This window comes from Paralichthys olivaceus, chromosome 4 (genome assembly GCF_024713975.1).
Source record: "Paralichthys olivaceus isolate ysfri-2021 chromosome 4, ASM2471397v2, whole genome shotgun sequence".
Lineage (NCBI taxonomy): Eukaryota > Metazoa > Chordata > Actinopteri > Pleuronectiformes > Paralichthyidae > Paralichthys > Paralichthys olivaceus.
In genome coordinates this window covers 18373179-18395266 of record NC_091096.1, presented here as the reverse complement: position 1 = coordinate 18395266, position 22088 = coordinate 18373179, and the positions used below count along the sequence as shown (strand labels likewise).

General features: G+C 42.6%; 1 protein-coding gene across 4 annotated transcripts; it reads left to right on the top strand.

Moving 5' to 3' along the window:
- The first annotated feature begins 995 nt into the window (after positions 1-995).
- Positions 996-21310, top strand: LOC109633901 (rabphilin-3A). Of its 4 annotated transcripts, none has more exons than XM_020094073.2 (18): positions 996-1365; positions 11219-11290; positions 11409-11420; positions 11624-11749; positions 11897-12026; positions 12172-12255; positions 12367-12535; positions 13497-13682; positions 14303-14485; positions 17210-17289; positions 17436-17510; positions 17917-18026; positions 18136-18262; positions 18351-18407; positions 18497-18651; positions 18746-18827; positions 18946-19042; positions 19135-21310. In XM_020094073.2, exons 2-18 carry the CDS (start codon positions 11235-11237, stop codon positions 19263-19265), a joined length of 1860 nt encoding a protein of 619 aa, XP_019949632.1. In that variant the 5' UTR covers positions 996-1365; positions 11219-11234; the 3' UTR covers positions 19266-21310. The 4 variants fall into 4 exon arrangements, with proteins under 4 accessions (XP_019949632.1, XP_069380144.1, XP_069380143.1 ...); XM_069524043.1 differs by lacking the exon at positions 11409-11420 and adding an exon at positions 1923-1968; XM_069524042.1 differs by lacking the exon at positions 11409-11420 and adding an exon at positions 1896-1968.
- Positions 21311-22088: the final 778 nt, after the last annotated feature.

The window sequence follows — 22088 nt, the reverse complement described above, 5'->3', positions numbered from 1 at the left end:
AGAGACTCGTAAATGACTTGTTACTCTATTAAACAACTCTATTAACCTCATGTCCTCTAGTCTGCACAGTCTTACAACGATCTGAAAACTATATTAAAGAATAGTAAACAGCAGGATGGTTGTTGTTCACTGTTTTATTTTGCAGGATTCATTTCCGTCTCTGACTCGCTGCGCCCACATGATGACACGCATGCGCAGTAGGTTATTGATGAATTACTTCTTTAAATCTAGTTTATGGGATGTGTGAGTCAGAAAATACTGTTGACAACTGTAAGATAAAGTGAATTTTCTAATTTCCTTTGCAGATGTGAAGCAGTGCCAGGAATATTTTCACCATTTTGAAACACTTAAAGTGAGAGACGAACACGGAAGTACATGGAGATAACGCTCCCCTTAGCTGCAGTCGTTTTCTGTGTGTAGGTGTGGCAAACATAAAGCAGAACCATTAAACCGGTTTGAATCCAGATGATTCCCACTGTTAGTGAGTATGTTTGCATCCACGTCAAACAGGAATAAACCATACATTCATAGAAAACATTTTATCTCCGCAGCGTTTCATCCTTTACTTTGCGCGATAATATTGAAGCCGCTAGGTGGCGTGGTGTCTCCACAGTAAGAATCACCGAGTGGGGAAGACGCTGATCAGTGGTAGTTTCTTGGGGTTAAAATTGATGATGTAAAACATTTAAATTACAACAAAATGAATCACCGGGAATCATCCCAGTGCTTTTTGTCTCTGTCAAATATCAGAGAATGTCTGCAAAAAATAAATTCACTTCCCCCCAAAATAGTGATGACTATTTATATAGAAAAAATGGAATAGTAACTCAATGCTAGAATAAACCTTTGTATGCTTATTTAAATGTCAGCACAACTTTGATCAGCCATGTCTTGCTGTCAGGCACGTGTTTAAAGCCCAGTTATAAATCTCCACAGTAAATAATGCTATAAAACTGGCAGTGATTTGTCAACAGGATCACGATGAGACAGATGCAGCCACTGCGCTTTTCTCCAGACAAGTGGATCAGGTGATGACTGTCCACTTATCCCTGTTATCGCCTCACATCCAGGGGTTTCCTTCCCAGGGTACCAAGGGCTTTCCAGCCGCCTCCACGCAGGATCATAGAGGACCTGTTCCCACGCACCGTGGAGGGAGATCCGCTGCGCCTCCGGCAACAGACTGCCCCTCCAGCCCAGGCACAGAGACGAGAGAGGTTTTGGTGACAGGCACCATGCGCAATGAGTGACTCTGTGGTCTGATCCAGGCGCTGCTCACATATTTAGTCCGCATCATTCCCTGACAGCTCCCAGAGAGAGGAGGAGGAGAGAGGAGAGAGGAAGAGAGCGACGGGGCTGGATTCTCAGGTAGGTTCTACGATCTCCTTCGAAGGATTTTCAAACATTACATCCTCAACATGAAATGACTGAAAGCTTAGTGCGTTTGGTCAGTGGCTCGGTGCATTAGAATTTCTCATTTACAAGTTGAGTGAATGCAGCATTTCATTCACAAGAGAGAGAGGAAGTGGAATTGATCTGTTACGAGGGACCATATTCCACTGCCTCTATTTATTAATTTCATTTTTTATGTCTCTCCGAGTCCCTTGAATGAAAATGCAGGATGTGTGAATGTGTGCAGTGCACTCAGATTACATTGAGATGATGTTAATTAACCTTTTAGAGGTAGCAGTTATGCAAATGACAATTTGATTGATTCCTTTGTTTTAGGGGAAAACATGTTTTAATGAACACATCTCTCTGCAGCAGAATCATTCTGTCATTCATGCAGAGGGGTTGCCTCATTTTGAATTGTTACATTGGTTTACAACAACTTGCTTGTGTGTTATGCCTCGTGCACTCAGTTGATTCATGAATGATAAATATAACTCTTGATGCAGCTGATTTTCATCCCCTCACTCTTGAAGATGAGATGCAACACGGGTGCAGATCTGATACAAGAAAACAGACCTGGTAAGTCATGTGGGAGATTGTGTGGTTGCGGCCCCTGGGCGTTGCTGCAGGATTTTTAGAGTGCACACTGGGGCTTGATGTGCCTGCAGACTATAGGAAGGAAAAACCTCAGTGATGCCTCCTGATGTGGTTCAGGTTCAGCTCCTGACTCCAGCTGTGCTCACAGGACAGGTGATCCAGGCGCTTCCTTGTTGTGATGTTGTCTCATCCTGGACCAGTGGGTTATTATTGCACTTGCATAGTCAGAGCAGTGTGTGTGTGTGTGTGTGTGTGTGTGTGTGTGTGTGTGTGTGTGTGTGTGGTAAACAGACTTATTGTGGACCTCTCCAGTGCATTGGTCGCCTATGCCTGAACAGAAGTAGGCCAGAATAGAAGAAGCTGGTAACCCGCCTCCCAGTTCCACCATCTCCAACTCCTCCTGCACAGACCTGAAGCATGGGGATTAAATGGGGGAGGGGAGAAAAGACTGAATGAACGGACGGAGATATCTGCAGCTGCTCCTCTCACATGAGCAACCACAGTAGTGATTGGACGACACCCATGTTCTGCTGGTTCTTCTCTCTCTCTCTGTATATTTCTCTGTCTGATTGCCGGCCTCACATCGTTCTCTGTGCAGAGGAAGAATGGAATCAGGCAGGACAGAAAAGAGGGAAATTGTTTGTTGGGTCACATTACGTAAAACGAGAGACATGTAGAGCACGAGAGAACATGGGTGTTTAGGGAAAAGGTGAAAAAAAGATGGAGGGATGAAGTAAGTGCTGTATCCTAACTGCATTATTTAAAGATGATGAATATGAAGCATCTGTACCCACAATCCCACGTCTTCAGCTTGTCCTCCCCTTACCATACGGTCTTTTCAACCATGACTACTCGGCCATGTTTCTTGGTGATCCGATGGCCTGAAATTTGGCACAGGTACAGTCTACTACAAACATACTGGTGGACACACACACACACACACACACACACACACACACTGCGTTTAATCATTCTGATTCTCATCTTCTGATCTTGCTGTTTCCATGGCCACAGTTGGTGAAGGTGCATGACTTCATGTTCCTCTGTGCTCGTCACAATCCATACATGGAGCGTAGAACCCAAATCTTATGTAGTACTCAGATAGGCTGTTTCTTTCTGTTTTTTTATTTTATTTGTTGCAATAGCGACATTATTCCGCCATTTGTTGTGGCCAGTCCTCAATAGGGAGTGGCTTCATCTTTAAGTTCTCATCAGAGCGATGGCTGAGAATCGATTCACGCGGCCTGCCTGAAACTGGCCACTAGATCTGAGAAAACGCTTTGGCATATTGGAAAAGAGAGATGTAATTAATATGGCCTTTACACAAAGTTACCCTAGGGAGCAGGGAGTTCAATTCAAAAACAGAGTTAGGCTGTGATCGAATCTGTAAACCACAACTCAGCATTTCTTACTCCTCCACTGCGAATTACAATTTCTCAAACCGATATTTCAGGGGCGGATCCAGGGGCGGGGCCAGGGGGGGATTTGGCCCCAAGTGAAATCTGATTGACCCCCAAAGTACCAATGAATCATTTTCTTTCTTTTTTTTCTAAGCTTTTTTGAAGAACGCAATGTGCGTGAAACAGTGGATTTGCTCAAAGCTATAGCTAACATTAAATAAGGAATGACTTAAATGTACACATTGCTGACTCAGGAATTGTGAATGGATGTTGGACAAACTACTGGCTCCTCTTATTAAATTGTTGTCCCTTTATCGCCCCTGGTTTAGAAAAATCCTACATGCTATATTTAGCTGATTATAATCACATCTGTGCACATGTTGCAGCTGTATTAATGCTCTTTTCCCAAACTCTCACAGTGACGTCTGAATAACCAACATTTGCATTTCAAGTCCCATTGACAAACATATAAACAGCGTTTTTTTCTCTCTCCAAAGTTAGGCCACAGCTGATTTTTTTGTGCAGCAGTGTTTCCAGACTAGAACAGGCTCTCATTTGCAGACTGACATCTGCTAAAAACACCCGGGGGTATTGTACCTGCTAGTTTGCTGATGGGCCAAGTGGGAGAGTCAGATATCCGGCTGCCGAACTGTGCCAGATCTTCAAAAGCAACAAAGAGACTAGACTAATGGCCAATCACAACGATGCACTGATGATGAGATCAGACTTGCTTCTATATATGTTAGGAAGCATGGGCTTTATCTTTATAGACCACCAGCTGCAGGTTGCTTAGGAAATAAGACGCAGTGTCTTCATACCAGACCTTCACTGCGCTGATTTAATGGCACTGTCTGGTAGCGTTTGTTTCCCCCGAGATAAGATTGGAGGAAATTGAAGGCATGACTTGTTCAATGCATCAACAGCCAGTTCTCAAAGTCCCACCGCTTACCTCTGGGGCATACAAGGATGAATCACCATCAGCCCAGCAAATCTAAGACTCACTGCAGGCTCTTGCTGGAGTGCAGCTAATTGAGTGCCGATAGTTTTTACTTCTGTTGTTTTATATTAAGGCCTGGACGCAAGAATTCTTACATTGAAATTTATGAGAAATTGTGTGTCAGTTTTTCTGGCAATTTTCTTTTGTGAAAATGAGACGTACAGAGGGTCAACTGCTCATTCAGTGTGTGTTGATTTAAGAACGAAAAAAACACAACACCCAACCCCCTCAGGTCTGCTGGAGAGCACCAGCAGTGATAGCAGGATAACAGCACGGTGGCTCGTCAGTCGCTGGATGGTCTTTCCGGTTTGTTCTCCAACAATGCGGGGACCTGGAGCCATGCCTACCCAGAAGACGTAGTGGTGTGTGTTTGATATGGTACAACATTCTCACATTGGAAGGTGAGGAGTCCTCACAGATGGTTCCACAGATGGTCCCTGTCGACACCATTGTCTGAGAGAAAACATGGATAATTTGTCGACGCCACAGACTTAAAACACCAACAAACATCCGTACCGTTTCCCAAAATAGACATAAGTACGTTTCTCAGTCTTTCTGGCCTTCTTGTCATTTTCCGTCCCAAACCTCTGTTCTGTACATGCCGCTGATAGGAGGTGCAAGCACAGACAGTGTGTTCTAATACCTTTAAACAGTGAAAGGCAATGTGGGTGGGAGCTGTAAATAATTAAATGCTGAGTGATGTTTTGCTCCTGCAGTGGAGGGCTTCTTGGTGCAGTGCTTTTACACTCTTGCCCAGGTCCCGGCCCCTCAGTGTGTTGGCATCTCACACTCCTCTGTGGGGGAGGGATGGAGTTGTGCCATTCCACTATGAGTGGGTGGTTCCCGGTGTTTCCTTCCACATCCCCCCACTCAGCCTGTATTTGTTTTACATTAAATAATCTATTGCGATTTGTTTCTGTTGATGTATGAGAAATCTATGATCTATTCATACATTTTAACTGAATTCTCAGAGAATAATTCATGGATCTTTTGTTTTAAACTAAGAAACTGATATATTTAAGTGTGTGAAATGAGGTATGAGCTCTACTAGGTGCTATTCTACTTCAGTGCTGAATACAAAGTGAACTCAGGGTTAGAGGAGAATCATTAGACGAATTGATATTTTATTTTAGGAACTTATTTTTATACGAGAAATATAACATAACAAACAAACACCACTCACACTTGTTTTTAGGTGATATTCTTCTCATGTCCGTGTTGAGCATTGTCATTAAATCACTTCACTGCTACATAAGCCCATACGTAAACATCCTTGACTTACAAATATAATAATTATAGTTTTCACTAAACATATTTTATGGTTCAACCATGAGACATAACTTAAATGAGAGAAAAAAGTGTCTCGAGGTGACTCGAGCTCTGGCATAACACACATTACGGGTGACCATCTTTCAATAAACCTGTCTCTTCAGGACAAATTCATATATTGATTTGATGGTGGCGCTATATAAAAAAAGGTAGATGACCATGAAAGTCACCAAACTTATCTGCTTGAGACCATGAATGTCTGCTCATAACAAATCTGTCAAAGATAACTCCGGACCAAAGGGGTGGACTAACTGAACATTAGACTATATAAACATTAGCTTCCACAGAGGCACTCCATGAGTGAGTGTGGCTAAAAATTAGCAGCCAGACTATAATTTGATTCCATGTATGAGTGGTGGTAGCACGTGTTGACTCGTCTTCATATACTGAGCATTTCTTCCCTCTGGAGGCCTCCAAACATGGCAGTCCTTAGCCACCATACATTAGTCTTTATGCACAAACCCAACTGTGTGATTCTTTTGCTCTTGGAACCTCTTAAAACTGATCAACTCTCATTTCCCTTTAGTTGGGCGTACTCCAACTCTCTATGGTTTTTCAATGTGTGTTTCTGGCTTGGTCAGCTGTGTCCAGTTTAAAGATACAATGTGTTGTCTGTGAAATCTGTCAGCACAGACCTTGAATTTAATTTTCTCTGTAGAGCTACCACCCACTAGCCCACACGTTTCACTACAGAATATGGGGGTGGTACTTTCTGATGAAATGTAGCCTGCATGTGAGTCAAGGTATCACTATGTTACTTAGGAGATTTTAATGCAGGTCTATAAATGACTCATAATTTAACAATAACATAAAAATACCATTGATGGGCTTTACAATACAGTTTTCGTGTTTCTAAGAGGGTCAAGTTTTTTTTTTTAATTTCTTAATTGAACCACACATGTCTTGTGATTCTAATTATCAGTAAGGCACTGTTTTTGGTTGAGGTAGTAGCATGTAATTCTAATTTTCCTCTGTCCAAAAATATGTTTTTATCTGATTTGCTCTGTCTTTATAGATGTGAATGTAGCGGAGATATAAAAGAGGAAATATTGACTTTTTCCAGTCTTCCCTGCTCAGACATGATGTTCCAGATCACCACAGGAATTAAGTTGAAACTGTGGACGAGCCAAGACTCTCCTGGATCTCAGGCTGTGTTTCATAATACATAAAACAATGTGAGTTACTGCCAGGCCAGATGGTAGAGGGAGAAGATTATAATGAAACAAAATATGTTATTTATTCCTTCTCTTCTTTAAGCCAGCTTTTCACATAAAGAGATTTTTCTATATTCAACCGCAAAATGTATAGATTGTATTTCAGTTTAACACCAGTTTTAGATTTCACATTTTTTAAATTGTTGTCAGTATGGTAAACAAAAAAGGGTACAGTATGACATTAACTTCATACCACATACTCATTCTTCACAATTATTATTTTGTTTGGAGGGAACACTTTTGTTGTGCTTGGTGTAACCATGTTGTTCATAGCTTCACAACATGATAGAATACAAATAGAAAGTCACACAGTATAACCCCGGTAATGAGTATGTGTTTAAGAATCTTATAGCTGAGCTGGTTTCTTGCAGCAACGTGAAAAATGTGCATGAGTTGCAGGAATATTGAGTCTTTAATAGGAAACGGCACAGAGTGTTGGAGCTGATGAAACATTTATGGTCACAGCAATGTGTTTGGTTTCACCAGGATTATTAAATCACTGCTAGGGTGTCTATGCTGCACTGATATGAATATCAACCGTGGAATCTACTTAGCATCAGCACCTAGGAAAATGGTTCGGAAGAAAGTGCTGATCTGAGTCCACGGGGACTTTGCAATGGCCAGGCTACAGAAGTGCTTTAGGGTGACCTCCATTATAGCTATATGTGTTTTAGCCAGAGGCATTAAGATACAAATGGGGGCCTGATGAACGATAGATTAAAGTGAGGGGCCGTGCAATCATTGATCTCCGATTCTCATTAACCCATTTTTAGAGGTGTCCCTGTTGCAGGATGGCCAGGGAATTGTCGCCCTGGAATTTAAGTAAAGCAGCACATATTGTTTCATTGTATTTAACACATGGTGCAAATGGGCATCGGATGAATGGCATAGTTGCTATAAACAAATTCATACTGCTTTGAGTAATGCATAGAGCTGATTTTCATTACTGATAAATCTCCGTACTTTTTTGACACTGCTTGATAAATCATGTAAAGTAATAGAAAATAGCCCAAGGCGAGTGCCTGTACTGCCCTTCCAACATCCCAAAACACAAACATATTAGCAAAAAAGGAAAAATGTACACATTTTATGACCATCATACAGCTAATATTTGGCATTTTTCTCAAATTTCTAATCAGAAATTGGTGAATACATGTCAGCTTGTTGTTAGATGACAAATTGATTGATAATGACATTAAAACATTGGAGTAAAACCTTTTACGCATTGTTTTTTTTGCTGATCTCAGTAAAAAGGGAGATGGCTAGCTTCGCAGTGTCCATAATGATCCAACAATCCATCAATGTCCCGCTGTCACCTGCTTTCTCCTCTTTCAATTTCCACAAGCAAGTACCAAATCTTGAAAAAAAATCACAGGCTATAAGCTATTCTTATTACAGTCTATACCCCCCCCCCCCCCCCCCCCTCGCCATCAGAAAATCTGTAGTAATGAGTCATACCTCTGCTGTTGAAAGTCATGTAATAACACTAATTTGTGCAGGTGTCTTAAGAGACTTGATGCTAGTTACTCATGCTGAACACTCACTCTCCAGTATCCAAGGAGAGCATGACTGTGTTTCTAAAAATGGAAAAGAAAATGTGTAGGGTGTGCTCTCAGAGTTGTGTATGCATACATCCCTGAAGATGCACAGATGCAGATTCGTCCTCTTGGGCCCCGAGGAGGAGACGCAGCTAGGTTTCTAAATTGATCCTCACCACCTCCATGTGAAATTCTCCCACTGGGTCGATGACTTACAATGATCAGGCAGGATGACTTATCCCGAGTCTTTGCTCCCCCTATGGTCTCTTACACATTATCTGCTCGTAGTCATGCTCCTGGGCACCACTTTGCTGAGGGACACGTCACTTTGTCCTGACATTTTGAAAAGAAAAAAGAGAGAGAGAAGAACCCACCACCTGACTGAATCATCATCTATGGGAGGAAAACACGTAGATTAGCCACATTTATAACATCAATAACGCAGAGGGTGACAGACTGAGGGTCACAGCGGTGTCACGACTGAAGAAATACAAAGATCAACATGGCAGTTTGGGAGAGATAGTCTATTATAATTGGCCTGCAGTGCATTTTTGAATATGTACACTTTGAGATGTAAAACCCTGCCTGACTGAACCAATAATGAAACCACGCCACACATCAAAGCCTCTGCTGACTCCTCTTTATGAGAAAAGTGTGGATCGGATCCTCCACACTCTTCCTCCTGAATGTTAATTGGATTGTCACCCGAGCAAAGAGCGCACTTATATGTGATGCAGTAACATCCGTCCCCAACACCGAGAGCTGGGACTCGTCTGAGTCAGTGATTACCCAGCCCAAAGTCTGAGTGCCCCCCTCCCTCCCTCCCATCTGTCTCTCTCCCCTTGTCCAGGACAATCGTGTTAGACAAAAGTGGGATAATTAATTTTGGTGAAGTGAAAAAGGGCCACGCTCAAGAGCCTCGGTGTCTACAATACACTCTATGAAGTCTGAGTAACGTCTTCTCCCTGTAGACTGTGTTTTCACTGTTGGCTGAATGCAGCAGCAGCATCAGAGGGAGAGGCCCCCACCCAGAGTGTCTATTGATAGCAATGAAAATGTGTTGTTATTCTGTGAGTCCCGCAGGCGTTGCAGCAACAGATTACAGCTCGAAAGGTATGTAGCCTGATGTTACGCAGCATAACGCGAGCAGCCCAACCAGGGAGACTGTGGCGCACGCACCCCTCCCTCACCCTCCGTCTCTCACTTTCTCCAAGGTTCTTTAGTGCTGGGATTTACTGCTGTGAAAAAGCTGAAGACAAGCGAAAACTATTGATTTTCCTTTTAGCGTGATCATTATGCATTCCTGACGGTATCTCTCTCCAGTACAGCACCTGCACTCTCCTCATCCTACTTCACCATCACAGTTCTCGACATTTGAGGCCCCAAAGAGGCTTTTTGGTCCTCTTGCTGCTTCTTTTCGGAGCCCCGGCTGCTGGTACTTGCCCTGAGGACACTGCTGTGTTCCCTCAGCCTGGTGCTGTCTGGCAGATACAAAGCTCCAAGTCAGCGACCTAGACTCTCTCACACACACACACACACACACACACACACACACACACACACACACACACTCAGCAGACTTCAGTGATTTCTGTTGACATCCTTTGCACCATCGTTTCCATGTCACCCTGAGAGTAAATTAGATTGCTGCTGTATCATATGGATGAGAGCTAATAGCTGACAGCTCATTGTTTCCCACTGTCATCGTTAGCGTCGGCCTGTTTGCGCACAAGTGAGTGCAAAAGCTTATCTCTTGACATCAAGTACATGAAACACTCAGACAACACAGCCTCTCGGAGACTTTTCTCGACTACAAACGATCCAGTCTCGATTCTCACCACATTGAGTGACAATAAACTTCCCACAGATCTTACAAACGGCTCATCAGCCTCCTCATAACACACCCTCATCTTCTCTCTGGATTAAAAACCTCAGCTTCTATGAACAATCACAAAGACTCGGCTATATCTGTAAAAGCTCACCTCCTCTTCTGGAAGCACAAACCTCTGCTATACAACATGAAACTGGAAGCATTTCCACAGTTTTACTCGCTGCCGCTAAAACAATTGGCCCTGCCACCCCCAATTTGTGAAACCTTATCTCCGAAGCCCTTATGTCGAGTGTGCACATAAATTTAAATGACCCACACCACTCTGGTCCCAAACATACAGGAGGACTCGCTCTGTCGTCAGCTGTTTCTGCCACACATACACTAAGCAATTATCTGTATTGGTATTAGAACCAGCATGTGTCAGCATAGTCTCGGCTTGTATTATACAGATCCTTTATCTTTATGTCTTAATGGTGTTTTCTGGTTCAATATGTGTGTGGTAAGAATTTGATAAAACAGGCTTGGCAAAAGGAGATGGCTCTGATTCTGCAACAGGAAATGTGCCCATGTTGCCACTTCTAACTGGCATTCAGTTGCTGTTTCAGTAAATTCATAGGCAGAAAGTAGCTGAAGGGAAAAATTAGAGTCATAATCACCTTTACGGAAGCTTTAATTGATTTCTGTTTATTCTAGAGGTCGTTTGGCTCAAGATGATTGTGACTGTGGGGTCATTGTACCTTTTATTTAACATTAAATCAGAGTGGCAGTTAAAGACAGTGTGCCTGGTGGCTTGCCAATATGAGCTCAGCACTGTCCATGGTAGCAGTTAAGTCAGTGCTGCATAAGCATGAGACAAAGAGAGAGGATATCTCTGAGTTTACTTGACTAATGCTGAGTTCTTTGCTCTCTTTCTTTCCTGGCAGAGTGTGACTGTGCAGCATGACGGACACGGCGATGAGGATGTCTAACGACAGGCAGAGGAACATGCATTCTAGGTAAGCATGACGGTCAAAACTGTTTTGTTCATGTCAATCTCTAACGGCGATGTCAAAACTAAACCGTGTCCTCCTTTGTCTTTCTCTGCATCTCTCTGATGTGTCGTCTGTGACACAGTGAAAAGGAGCAGTAAGTAGATCAGCTCCTACTCCACCTCTCTCATCTCCTACACTGTGATTCTGCTCTGTAACTGCCCAGAGAGCACTGTCATGTTTTGTTTCTGTAAATGCAGAAAGTGTTCTCTCATTCCCTGTGTTTGCTCTGTTTGAGTATCTTTTAACAAAAAACACAGAGCTAGTGTATTCTCACGTGGACAATATGTTGACTGACAGGGGCAACTGGACGATGCAGCCAGGCCCTGGTTCCAGTCCAGACCTGACAGATGAAGAGAAGGAGATTATAAACAGCGTGATTGCCCGGGCTGAGAAAATGGAGGCCATGGAGCAGGAGCGAATCGGGTAAGGGATTGCAAACATGCTGCCATTTCTCAAAATCTTTGTCAAAAAGAAAATAAAGACACCATTGAGACTGAAACGTGCACACACTTGGACCTTGGATAATTAACGGTGACATTTTGAGTAAGAGTTCACCCTGTGCTGCTGCAGGCGCTTGATAAACCGCCTGGACGACATTAAGAAGACAGTGTGTGGGGATGGACTGTCCCGCTGTTTGCTGTGTGGGGAGCAGCTGGGTTCACCTGGGGTCAGCTCAGTGGTCTGTGAGGACTGCAAAAAGGTGGGTAATGAGTCAGCCACACATAAAGACTTAAACACTGCTGTTTATAATGAGAAGATGCAAAAGGTTATCCGATATGACCTGTTTATCTATAATAAAATGGCAACCAGCTGGAAATCTTATCTTATTTTCTCCTGTCATGTAGAACATGTGTACTAAGTGTGGTACACAGTGTGGCAGTCGGCCACGTGCTGTTTGGCTTTGCAAGATCTGCAGAGAACAGCGAGAGGTGAGTGCTTCACTCCAGTGAACAAATAAAATAATTGGGTTAGGGGGTTAGGGTTAGGGTTAGGGTTAGTTTGACAGCTTATAACCAATATATCTTGTTGATGTTTCTCAGGTGTGGAAGAGGTCTGGTGCCTGGTTCTTCAAAGGTTTTCCGAAACATTTCTTGCCGTCACCTATGCCATTATCCAAACCAAGAGAGGCCGGAGCCCATGGGGCAGCAGAGCCCCAGGGGCCACCAACCCCTAAGCCCAGAGAGGCAGTAACTCAACCACAACCTGCAGGTAGACACAGCCAAGATGTAACCCCTCAGCTTTTCTTTTTACTCTTGAAACTTCTTGAATCTAAATCTTTACATGAGGCGACCAGCAGGTCCTTATCCCGATTTTTAGGACAGTTGGTTTAAATTACATCTTTCTTAGGTCAGAGTCGGGCTCCTGCATGTGAGCAGCAAGATTCAGGCAAGTTTTTAACATCTAGAACAGATCCTCATCAGCACTGCCTGTTGTTTTTTTAAAGTTGTCAATGTGTCCTGATGTCTGATCACTCAGACCACTTTCGTAGTTGGTTGGACACATACAGGACAGTTTCACAAAGAATCAAACATATTTTACACTGCTCTGTGTCCATATGTTTATATATACAAACAAATCAACATATATGTATGTATATGTTTTATATAATATGTAGACTACACTACAACTCAAATTCCACAAGGGTTTTTCCACTTTTACCCTTTCAAAGACCCCTTCAAAGTCCACTTATAAAAACAAACACCAGGAGTTGTATTTGTTCATTTCTCCGCAGAAATGAATTTTAACTTCAGTCCGACTTTAAACCACTTTGCTGCTCTTTTCCCAAACAACAGACCTTTTATCTGCTTCCCAGATATGGCAGCACCACCCACTGTTGCAGAGGAGGGTGGATGAAGAGCTCAATTAAGCTGTCGGAAGGTGCATGCTGTGACATGGGATGAGCTTCCAGGTGGTGCTGGCATGATGGGTCATAGTAGAGGGTGTGGCTTGAGCAGACAGGCAGACTGTATATAGCTGCTGCATGTACAGTAGTCAGCTGCCACAGCTTGTTGTAATGTATGTAGGTCACGGAAAAGACGCAACATCAAAAGTATGCAGAGAGACTATTACAGATTCCACTGCAGTCGGAGCCTGGAGAGGTGTGATTATGTGCGGCTCCTCCATGTATCGTGTGTGTTTACTGTTTTATGCTATTCCTGCTTATTTGTAGGCCCAGAGTCACAGGGCCGTGCTGGTTACCCACCTGTGGCCCCTAAACCATCAGTGGGGCACATGGCCACAGGCGGGGCTGGCCCTCAGGAGGCGGGGCAAGGTGGCCCTGTGGTGATGAAGAAGATGGTTCCCGTTCAGAGCTCCAGACCGCAGCCGGCGTCAACGCTCGCCATGGCTCAGCAGGGTGAGAGACAGCGAGGACACAATCCTCTGTCCTATGAAACAGTCACAAACATTAATCAAACATTGAATCCCTGATGGTGTCATTTCCTGACGTCTCACTTGACTGAAGCTGTGTCTCAGTTCAGGGGCTGCATCCTTCGGAGGACGCAGTCACTGAGTAGGCCGCGTATACTGCGAAGGCCGAGCCAAGATCTGACGTCCTGGGCCACGGAGGTTTTCCATGAAGAGCGTCATCAGCTCGTACCACCCTTGTTGCTGCTGTTAGGCAACATAGCTGAAGTTAGAAAAGACGAGAAAATGTTAACATCACTTGGTTTGTACGTCAGCTGTTCGGTTGATTTGAAGCGTGATACTCAGTCATTTGGCGTCTCATCGCTTCCCGTGACATTACTTCTTTAAGAAAAGTTTTGTCAAAAAGCGCAATTTATCGATTGACCTGGAAGGATCCACTTGCTGGAGCCTTCACTTCTTGGGGATAAAAAGAACCCATTTGTCGGCCGAGTTTGGAGAAGCCTTCAAATGGCACAACCTAGTGTTGCCGCTGTGACGTAATCGGACTTCAAATGCAGCCTCCGAAGGAAGAAGCCCCTGAATTAAGACACATATTTAATGTGGTTGTAGGTCAAGTGGCAGGAGACGGAGGTGCGTTCTCCTCCGCTGCAGCTCCTCCAGAGCAGAGAGCGCCCCCTGCAGTCAGAGAGGAGAGGAGGCAGCCGGCTACCTATGGTTCTGCTCCCGTCCGACAGCAAGCTCCCCCAGCCGAGGAGGAGGAGGAGGCCAACGACTACGACTCTGATGAAGCCAGTGAGTGCACTAACTGCTCTCTTCTCATAGACCAATGTGGCCGCTCTGATTTCTCCTCATGTTCGGTTTGACGTTAATGATTTCTTCTCAGTCGTTCAAGGTAAATAGCACTTTCTTTCCAAGCAAAACATAATATAGTCATGCAGAATACATTGTTGGGCATTGATTTTCATTAATTGTGCAGCATTTCTGTTCCCCTCAGGGATTCTGAGTCATTCTGCGTTGATTCTTGATCCTCCGTTTTAGTCTGCTGGTAATAATTCATTGCTTCAAATTGCCAGTTAGTCGGAGCGACAGCAAGTATTATTCTGGTAGTGTCTATTGAGCCGGGTAGAAAATAACAAATGTTATGATATGTTGTCAAAGCATGAAAATCGATATCCGAGGAACTAATGCAGAGGAAGTGTGTATCCGAATGAGGAAGTGACAGACAGTCACTTTACAGTTTGTGATGTTGCAGCCTTACACTAAAATAGAAACATAATTTCAATAATCCCATCGGTCTCCATTCAATACCCCATAAACTCAAAACTTTTTACCTTTATATTTTAATGAAAACATATGACGTATTCAGACACTTTGCTATGACGCTCCTATTTCATCTCATCATCTTGGAGACGTTGATCGGACATTAGTAGGTAATTTGTAGAAGGATGGGGGGAGTTGCTATCCCCTTTAAACCAAAATGACCAAAAGACCATCCCCCTTAATAACCTGTCAATGCTGCCAGCCCCCCCACTCCTTATAAGTGCTGTGTGTGCACTTAGAGACTTTGTGTGTGGTGATTAGTGAAATTTAAAGGCATATTGACTTGGTACTTTAATATACTGTACTGAACAGGTGGTTGCATTAGTTGGTTGTGTGCAGGGGGTAAAAATGAACAAATCACCTTCTGTTGGAAAGGACACACACCAGTCTGTTTAAAGTCTCACAGAGAAAACTGAACCATGAGATCCTGTGTGGAGCTGGGAGAAACTTCCTGAAGGAAAACCAGTTCTCTAACCGTCCTTGTTACAGCCGTGGGTATCGTTGCATTTTTCTGACCGTCTCCCCTGTACCTATCCAGGTCACGCCCTCCTACCGTTTTTGAGTGAGCTAGCACAGTGGGACCCACTCACCACTTTGGCAAACCTACTAAGACCAGGAGAGACAGGGGAACAGGGCCAGTGGCCATTTGCCAGCTCAGAGCTGCGAGTGAGGCAGGGACATTGTCCCGGTCCGTTACTATATTACTGCTTTGAGAAGGACGGGGATTTTTCCCTTAATTGCAGGATTAAGTTTTTTTCTCACGCTGATCTTCAGTTGTTAATTGTACGTTTGTGTTTATGATTAAGATTAAAATTAAATTTACACATTTATATCTGTTTCCATTTTCTTTTCATCCACATTAAATTACAAAGTTACTTCCCCTCCTTCCCCTTGACACAATCGGGAAACGTAACAGTCCTCCAGAACAGTTCAGTCCTGGTTTCAACAGACCAGAGTCTTTGTTTTTCAAAGTCTGAGTGTCTCATATGGTTCTCACTGTCGAGGAGCTTCGAGTCTGGCCAAGCCCAGCTCGGCAGAGCCTGGCGCTGCAGTTGCAGTGATGGATGTTCTTCCATCCCCACACAGCATCTCTGGAGCTCATCCAGAGGGACCATCAAAAGAGAGTCTCACAAAGAGTCTGAATACTTATGTCAATATAAGATTTCTGTTTATCTTTTTACTTAACTTTGGAAATTCTCTTTTTTGCATTTTCATAATGGAGGTATTGAGAGAGATTGTAATATCTTAAATGTTTTTTTCAGTCTAGTCTTAAGGCAGTAAAAAATGATGTAGTGACAGGGCCTGACTACTTTCTGAATGTACTTTGTGTAGTTGTGCAGTTTTATTTATTTTTAAAATATATCCCATATCCCATTTTCATGATGAGATTGGTGCCATGCCATTTTTATGTTCTGCGCCTGCAGCGTGAAACGGCCTTTATTCCCTCTCGGGGGGACTGGGTGTTAATTTATTTTATTGAGATCTGGGAATATGGAGCTATGCAAATAATTTGAGATACAACAGGGCTAGCAGGATTTAGATTCCCCCTGGTGCTGGATCCAGTCCCTTGTGTTGGGAGTGAAAATGGCAGAAATAGCAGTGGTCTTATGTGGCTATTGTGATGATTAGAACTAATTGGTTTCAGCCGCTCAGGCGTTTATAACTTCTTCAGTTTTGTGGTGAATCTGAGCCCAGAAAAGTTAGTTACATAAAAAAATAACAAATGACCTTTGATTATTTTGTCCCCTACAGAAATGCGAGGCAATGAAACTCCTCCAAAGAAAATCTGTGTGGGCAGCACTTCACTAATTCTTTTTTTCTTACCCAGAACCTTAGTTTCTGAACGTCTTCCTTTGAGACTTGTTAATTTGATTTCTTTTTTGTGCCTGGGTGAGATTTTCCAGCTCACATTAGGTTTACTTTAGGTAAATAAAAGCCTGTGAATGTGTCATATGGATGTTTTACAAGAGTCAAGATAAATATTTATTTGTCAAATTCATTGTCAATCCCTCTTGTCCATTCTAGGCTGGTGCCTAATTCTCACTCCTATTCACGTGTTGAGTGTTTAATTAGGAGTGCTTCTCTCTCTTTATATCCTTTGTCCCTCTCTTTGTTTTGACTTTTTTAATCATGAGAGCAGATTTTTTTTATGTCTCTGCAGTCTAATGTGACGACTGCTCTGGGTGTTTCTTTCAGCCACTCTGGGCTCTCTAGAGTTCAGTCTGCACTACGAACAGGAAAGCAACAGCCTCCACTGCAGCATCCTCAAAGGAAAGGTACCTCTCTCCTCCTCGTTCTGTCGCACAAAGGAATCATTACAGCCAAGTGGTTTATGTGAAAAAGCTCCTGAGCGGCTCTTTAGCTTAATTGCTCGCTGCCGTTCTCGACGATGTGACTGACACTGTGATCTCTTCCTCCTCAGGGACTGAAGCCAATGGACTCCAACGGGTTGGCAGATCCTTATGTCAAGCTTCATCTGCTGCCAGGGGCTAGTAAGGTAAAAGACTCACCTTTCCTACATTAAGCTTTTACATCTCTTGAAAGATTTATCACCCTAATATCCTGCTAAGCAAAACAGGAAGGGTGGTGATTTTATACCCTGTCGGAGGCTGAGGGGCCTTTCTGCAAGCTCAAGCCTGACACCTTGTGGTTCAAATGAACACGCTGCATAAAATTGACTCAAGGATGATGTCAAGAAATAGAAGGAGACATAGATGTATATTTATATTATTTGTGGAGTGGATAATGGAGCAGGTCTGAGCTGCATAAACCACCTTTGGCTGGGAAGCAGCTCCATGTAGATACTGGCTGTGATAACAAACCACAAACCGCAGATGTATGTGATCTTGTGCAGTGGTAACATGCCATGAAATGTTTCCTTGTCCTGATCTAACCCGCATCAGTCTAACAAGCTGCGCACAAAGACCTTGAGAAACACCCGCAACCCTGCATGGAATGAGACGCTCACATACCATGGCCTGACAGATGAGGACATGCAGCGCAAGACCCTCAGGTGGATGGATACTTAACTTTCACTAGGCTGCAACAAACCCACATTTACATATCAATACTTTGCACTCAGTTGACACTGCATGTTTGAGACTCTCGTTTGCTTTCCTCAGGCTCTCCGTCTGTGATGAAGACAAGTTCGGGCACAACGAGTTCATTGGGGAAACTCGAGTGGCACTGAAGAAACTGAAGATGAACCAGAAGAAAAACTTTAACGTGTGTCTGGAAAGAGTCATCCCCGTGAGTGAAACTCAAGTTACATGCAAACCAGGCTCTGTTCTCCTTGTCTCAGTCTTGTATTGAGCGGCTGTGATGTCTTTCCTTGCAGACGAAGAAAACTGCAACAGCCGGGGGGGCCAGAGGCATCGCTCTCTACGAAGATGAGGCAATTCTTTTTTATTTCCGAGCATGTCTAAACGTGGCAGATTATCAAGAATCCCACTGATTTATTTTGCTGCCTCTGCTGTTTCTCAGCCAGGGAAAGACGGCGGAGAGGTAGAAGAGCGTGGTCGGATCCTGATCTCCCTCATGTACAGCTCCCCACAAAACCGCCTCATTGTGGGTGTCGTGCGCTGCGTTCACTTGGCTGCCATGGATGCTAATGGCTACTCTGACCCTTATGTCAAAATGTAGGTGAAGCAGAATGAGGAGTACATTCAGACTGTGTATGCATGACTCTTGAGACGGCATAAATCAGATTCTGTGTGTGTGTGTAATTTGCAGATGTCTGAAACCTGACATGGGGAAGAAGGGCAAGAGCAAAACACAAATCAAAAAGAGAACCTTAAACCCAGAGTTTAATGAGGTTTGTAAATACATTGACAAAATCAGCTTATTCCCATGTTATTGCTTCATAATCATATTTTTAAATTGGGTATGAAAAAAGTTCTGAAGTGATGACTAATTGTTTAATCAAATTTCAGGAATTTGGCTATGAGATCAAACACAGCGAACTGGCTAAAAAGTCTTTAGACATCTCTGTGTGGGATTATGACATCGGGAAGTCCAACGACTACATCGGTAAATGTTTGATTACTGCTTTGATGCCATCAAAATAAAATTCTCTCTTGCGTACCACCTCGCTTTTTCACACCTCACTTTCTCTCTGACAGGCGGGTGTCAGCTTGGAATCACCGCCAAAGGAGAGAGGCTGAAGCACTGGTACGAGTGTCTGAAGAACAAGGACAAGAAGATTGAGCGCTGGCACACCCTGTACAACGAGAATCACGTCGCTAGTGATTAACCACTTGCCCCACCCCGCATGAGCTAAAACCCTTCCTCCCTACTTGGCATCTCCTAAAGCACCTTTTCCCCCTCATCTCGTTGTGTTTATCTATTTGTTCTCTACCTGACCATCACACAGGCACTGCTCGCATTCGTCCTTCTCCCTGATGTAGAATACTCCTCACTCCACGTCCTCTTATTAACAAATTTACCCGCCTGTGCTGATACCTAATCTGCCTCTGGGACAAATCATGGCATAAATGATTTAGATATTTCATTAATGTAAGCGACACATCTGTCAGCCAACAGCTGCATAAAGACCATCATGCCTGATGTTATATAGTGTGCCGAACTTGACAAATTCTCCACTAAAGGAATGAAGAGTTTGAAGTGCACTGGCACAGAACAAGAAAAGCAATATGTTTTTGGTGTCTGAGATCAAAACTAATAATTCGAGCTTGTAAAAATACTAATTTAAGCTTGTGACGGACATTTGATTGACTGTCAGGGTATTCTTTTTTTTTTCATGTGATTTCATGACGCTCAGTGAACTGTGTTAAGCATGCTAAGCCACAGACATAAGAAAACACACAGCTGCACCTTAAGAAATTTCACCTGTGCCCACTGTCCTGAACATAGTGTATATTTCCATGAAGAAGAAATGTTTACATACTGATACATTGCTCAGGTTAGGATAGACATCTGATGCCCAGATGATGCATACGTCAGTGGCCCATGAGCTCGATGAGTCTGTCATCAGTTGCTGTTAATTTGTGAATTTAAAACTATAGCACACCTAGTTAAAGATTAGGAGTTTAATGTATGTCTATTGAAGCTGTGAATTTTAAGTTAGTGGGAAGTATTAACTGTGTGATTAGAGGAACTGAAACGTGAACGACGACGTTCGTTTTTCAGATAATTTCTCAGCTGTGGTTTCGCAGGAGAAAACAGATTCTCCTCCTGCTGCCTCTTCTCTCCTGAAGCCCGCGGTTCACTCTGACACCTCAGAGGTTTTCTACTGCAGTGTTTACATGGTCAAGTTTCTTACAGGTTTCCCTTAAAAAAAAAAATACAAAACTTAAAACCTGGATGCTCTGCTAAACAAAGAGAGAAGGTGGAACAGGTTATGTCATAAGAATGTGCAGCTTTACCTGCATGCACTGTGCCTGGTGCGGCCGAGGCCCACTTCTACGTCAATCCTTTGCACAAAGCAGGGCGCTTCTTTCCCTCTGCCACATCCCAATCACTCAAGGCTTTAGTGTATATTTGTTCACGGATCACAGCAAACCAAGGAAAGCACACCTTACAAAGTGGAATGACCTCAATTTATACAGCTGTTCGCAAGTTATTCCAACGTCACAAAGATGAAAAGTAAAAAACCTATGCATGAAATGTCTTGTGGTTCAAGATATATATATATATACTTTGTAAAAAATTAATGCTATTGTAATTCCATTAATGTTTACACTTCTTCCCCATAACATTCCTGTTAATTCTTTAAATACAAGAAGACTTATGCTGCATGACTATGATGACTATTGGTGTAATCTGAATAATCTGGTTTGATAGCATTCACTGGATAGAGTTATAATAAACTAAGCACATGGACAAAAAGATCAGACTTGATCCAACTCTATCAGTAGCAGACGATAAGATTAACTTCATTCTTTGAACAGACTTTATGTACAAACACACTCAAATCTCTCCTGTGTCTTGTTTTCTCTGTACAGCCACTCTGCCCCCCTGTGGCAGGGATTAAAACAACCACCAGTAGCATCACACATACAATGTTGTACTTCGTCGGCTAAACATCATCAGATGATGATCGACATAAATTATAATCAATATTTTTTTGTTTATTTTTTGAACAGGCTTCTCTTCGAGCTAAACCTATATCTGTCTTCTACTTGATTCTGCCAGTTCAGTGGAATGTTCTCGGTTCTATCTCTGTATTTGTAAATAGATAGTGCATGCATGGGAATATGTATGTTTGCAAATAACTTTGCATGTAAAGATTTTGCAGAGAGTTTACACAGATCAATAAAAACTAATGAAAAATTACAAGCCTGTGTGTGTGTGTGATAAAGATGAGAACATAAAATGGAATGAGAGGAAGGGAAACCTATATGCATCCTCACTAATGCTTGTGAGCATGCTATTGGAATGTTTATGTGATGTCATCTGTAGTCAACATCTTTTTTGGATCCACTGTATTTCTTTTTTTTTATTTTTTTCGTTTTAATTCATAGTAAAGAATGTAATAAATCTAAATTTCTATCTTTTATTTGACAGCTCCATTGTGCACACATTTATCTCATTATAATAACTAACTTACTTAAGGTATTAACTAACTCAAGGTAATACCTTAGTAACTCAAACTTATACTTCAGTAACTCAAACTTATACCTTAGTAACTCAAACTTATACCTTAGTAACTCAAACTTATACTTCAGTAACTCAAACTTATACCTTAGTAACTCAAACTTATACCTTGGTAACTCAAGATTATGACTTCGTAACTCAAACTAATGACTTCGTAACTCAAGATAATCACTTACTAACTTGAGATAATCACTTGATAACCCAATATAATCACTCTCTAATTTAGGATGATTAGTTATTAACTCAAGATAATAATATACCAACTCAAGTTAATCACTTACTAACTCAACTCTAGCTCCAGAAAATGACTTTGTAACTCAATACAATGACTTACTAACTCAAGATAATGACTTCTAATTCCACATAATCCCTTACTAACTCAAGGTTTCTCAAGCTAATGACTTTCTTTACTCGTAACTCCAAAGCATCTTCTGTAACCTGTAACCTGTTAGGACAGCTC

What these genes read in the sequence shown, in the direction of transcription:
- LOC109633901 (XM_020094073.2), top strand. Translation starts at nt 11,235, where the DNA reads ATGACGGACACGGCGATGAGGATGTCTAACGACAGGCAGAGGAACATG. An exon ending in TCTGCAGAGAACAGCGAGAG is followed by an intron (nt 12,256 to 12,366) that starts GTGAGTGCTTCA and finishes GATGTTTCTCAG; the next exon opens with GTGTGGAAGAGGTCTGGTGC. An exon ending in TCGCTCTCTACGAAGATGAG is followed by an intron (nt 18,408 to 18,496) that starts GCAATTCTTTTT and finishes GCTGTTTCTCAG; the next exon opens with CCAGGGAAAGACGGCGGAGA.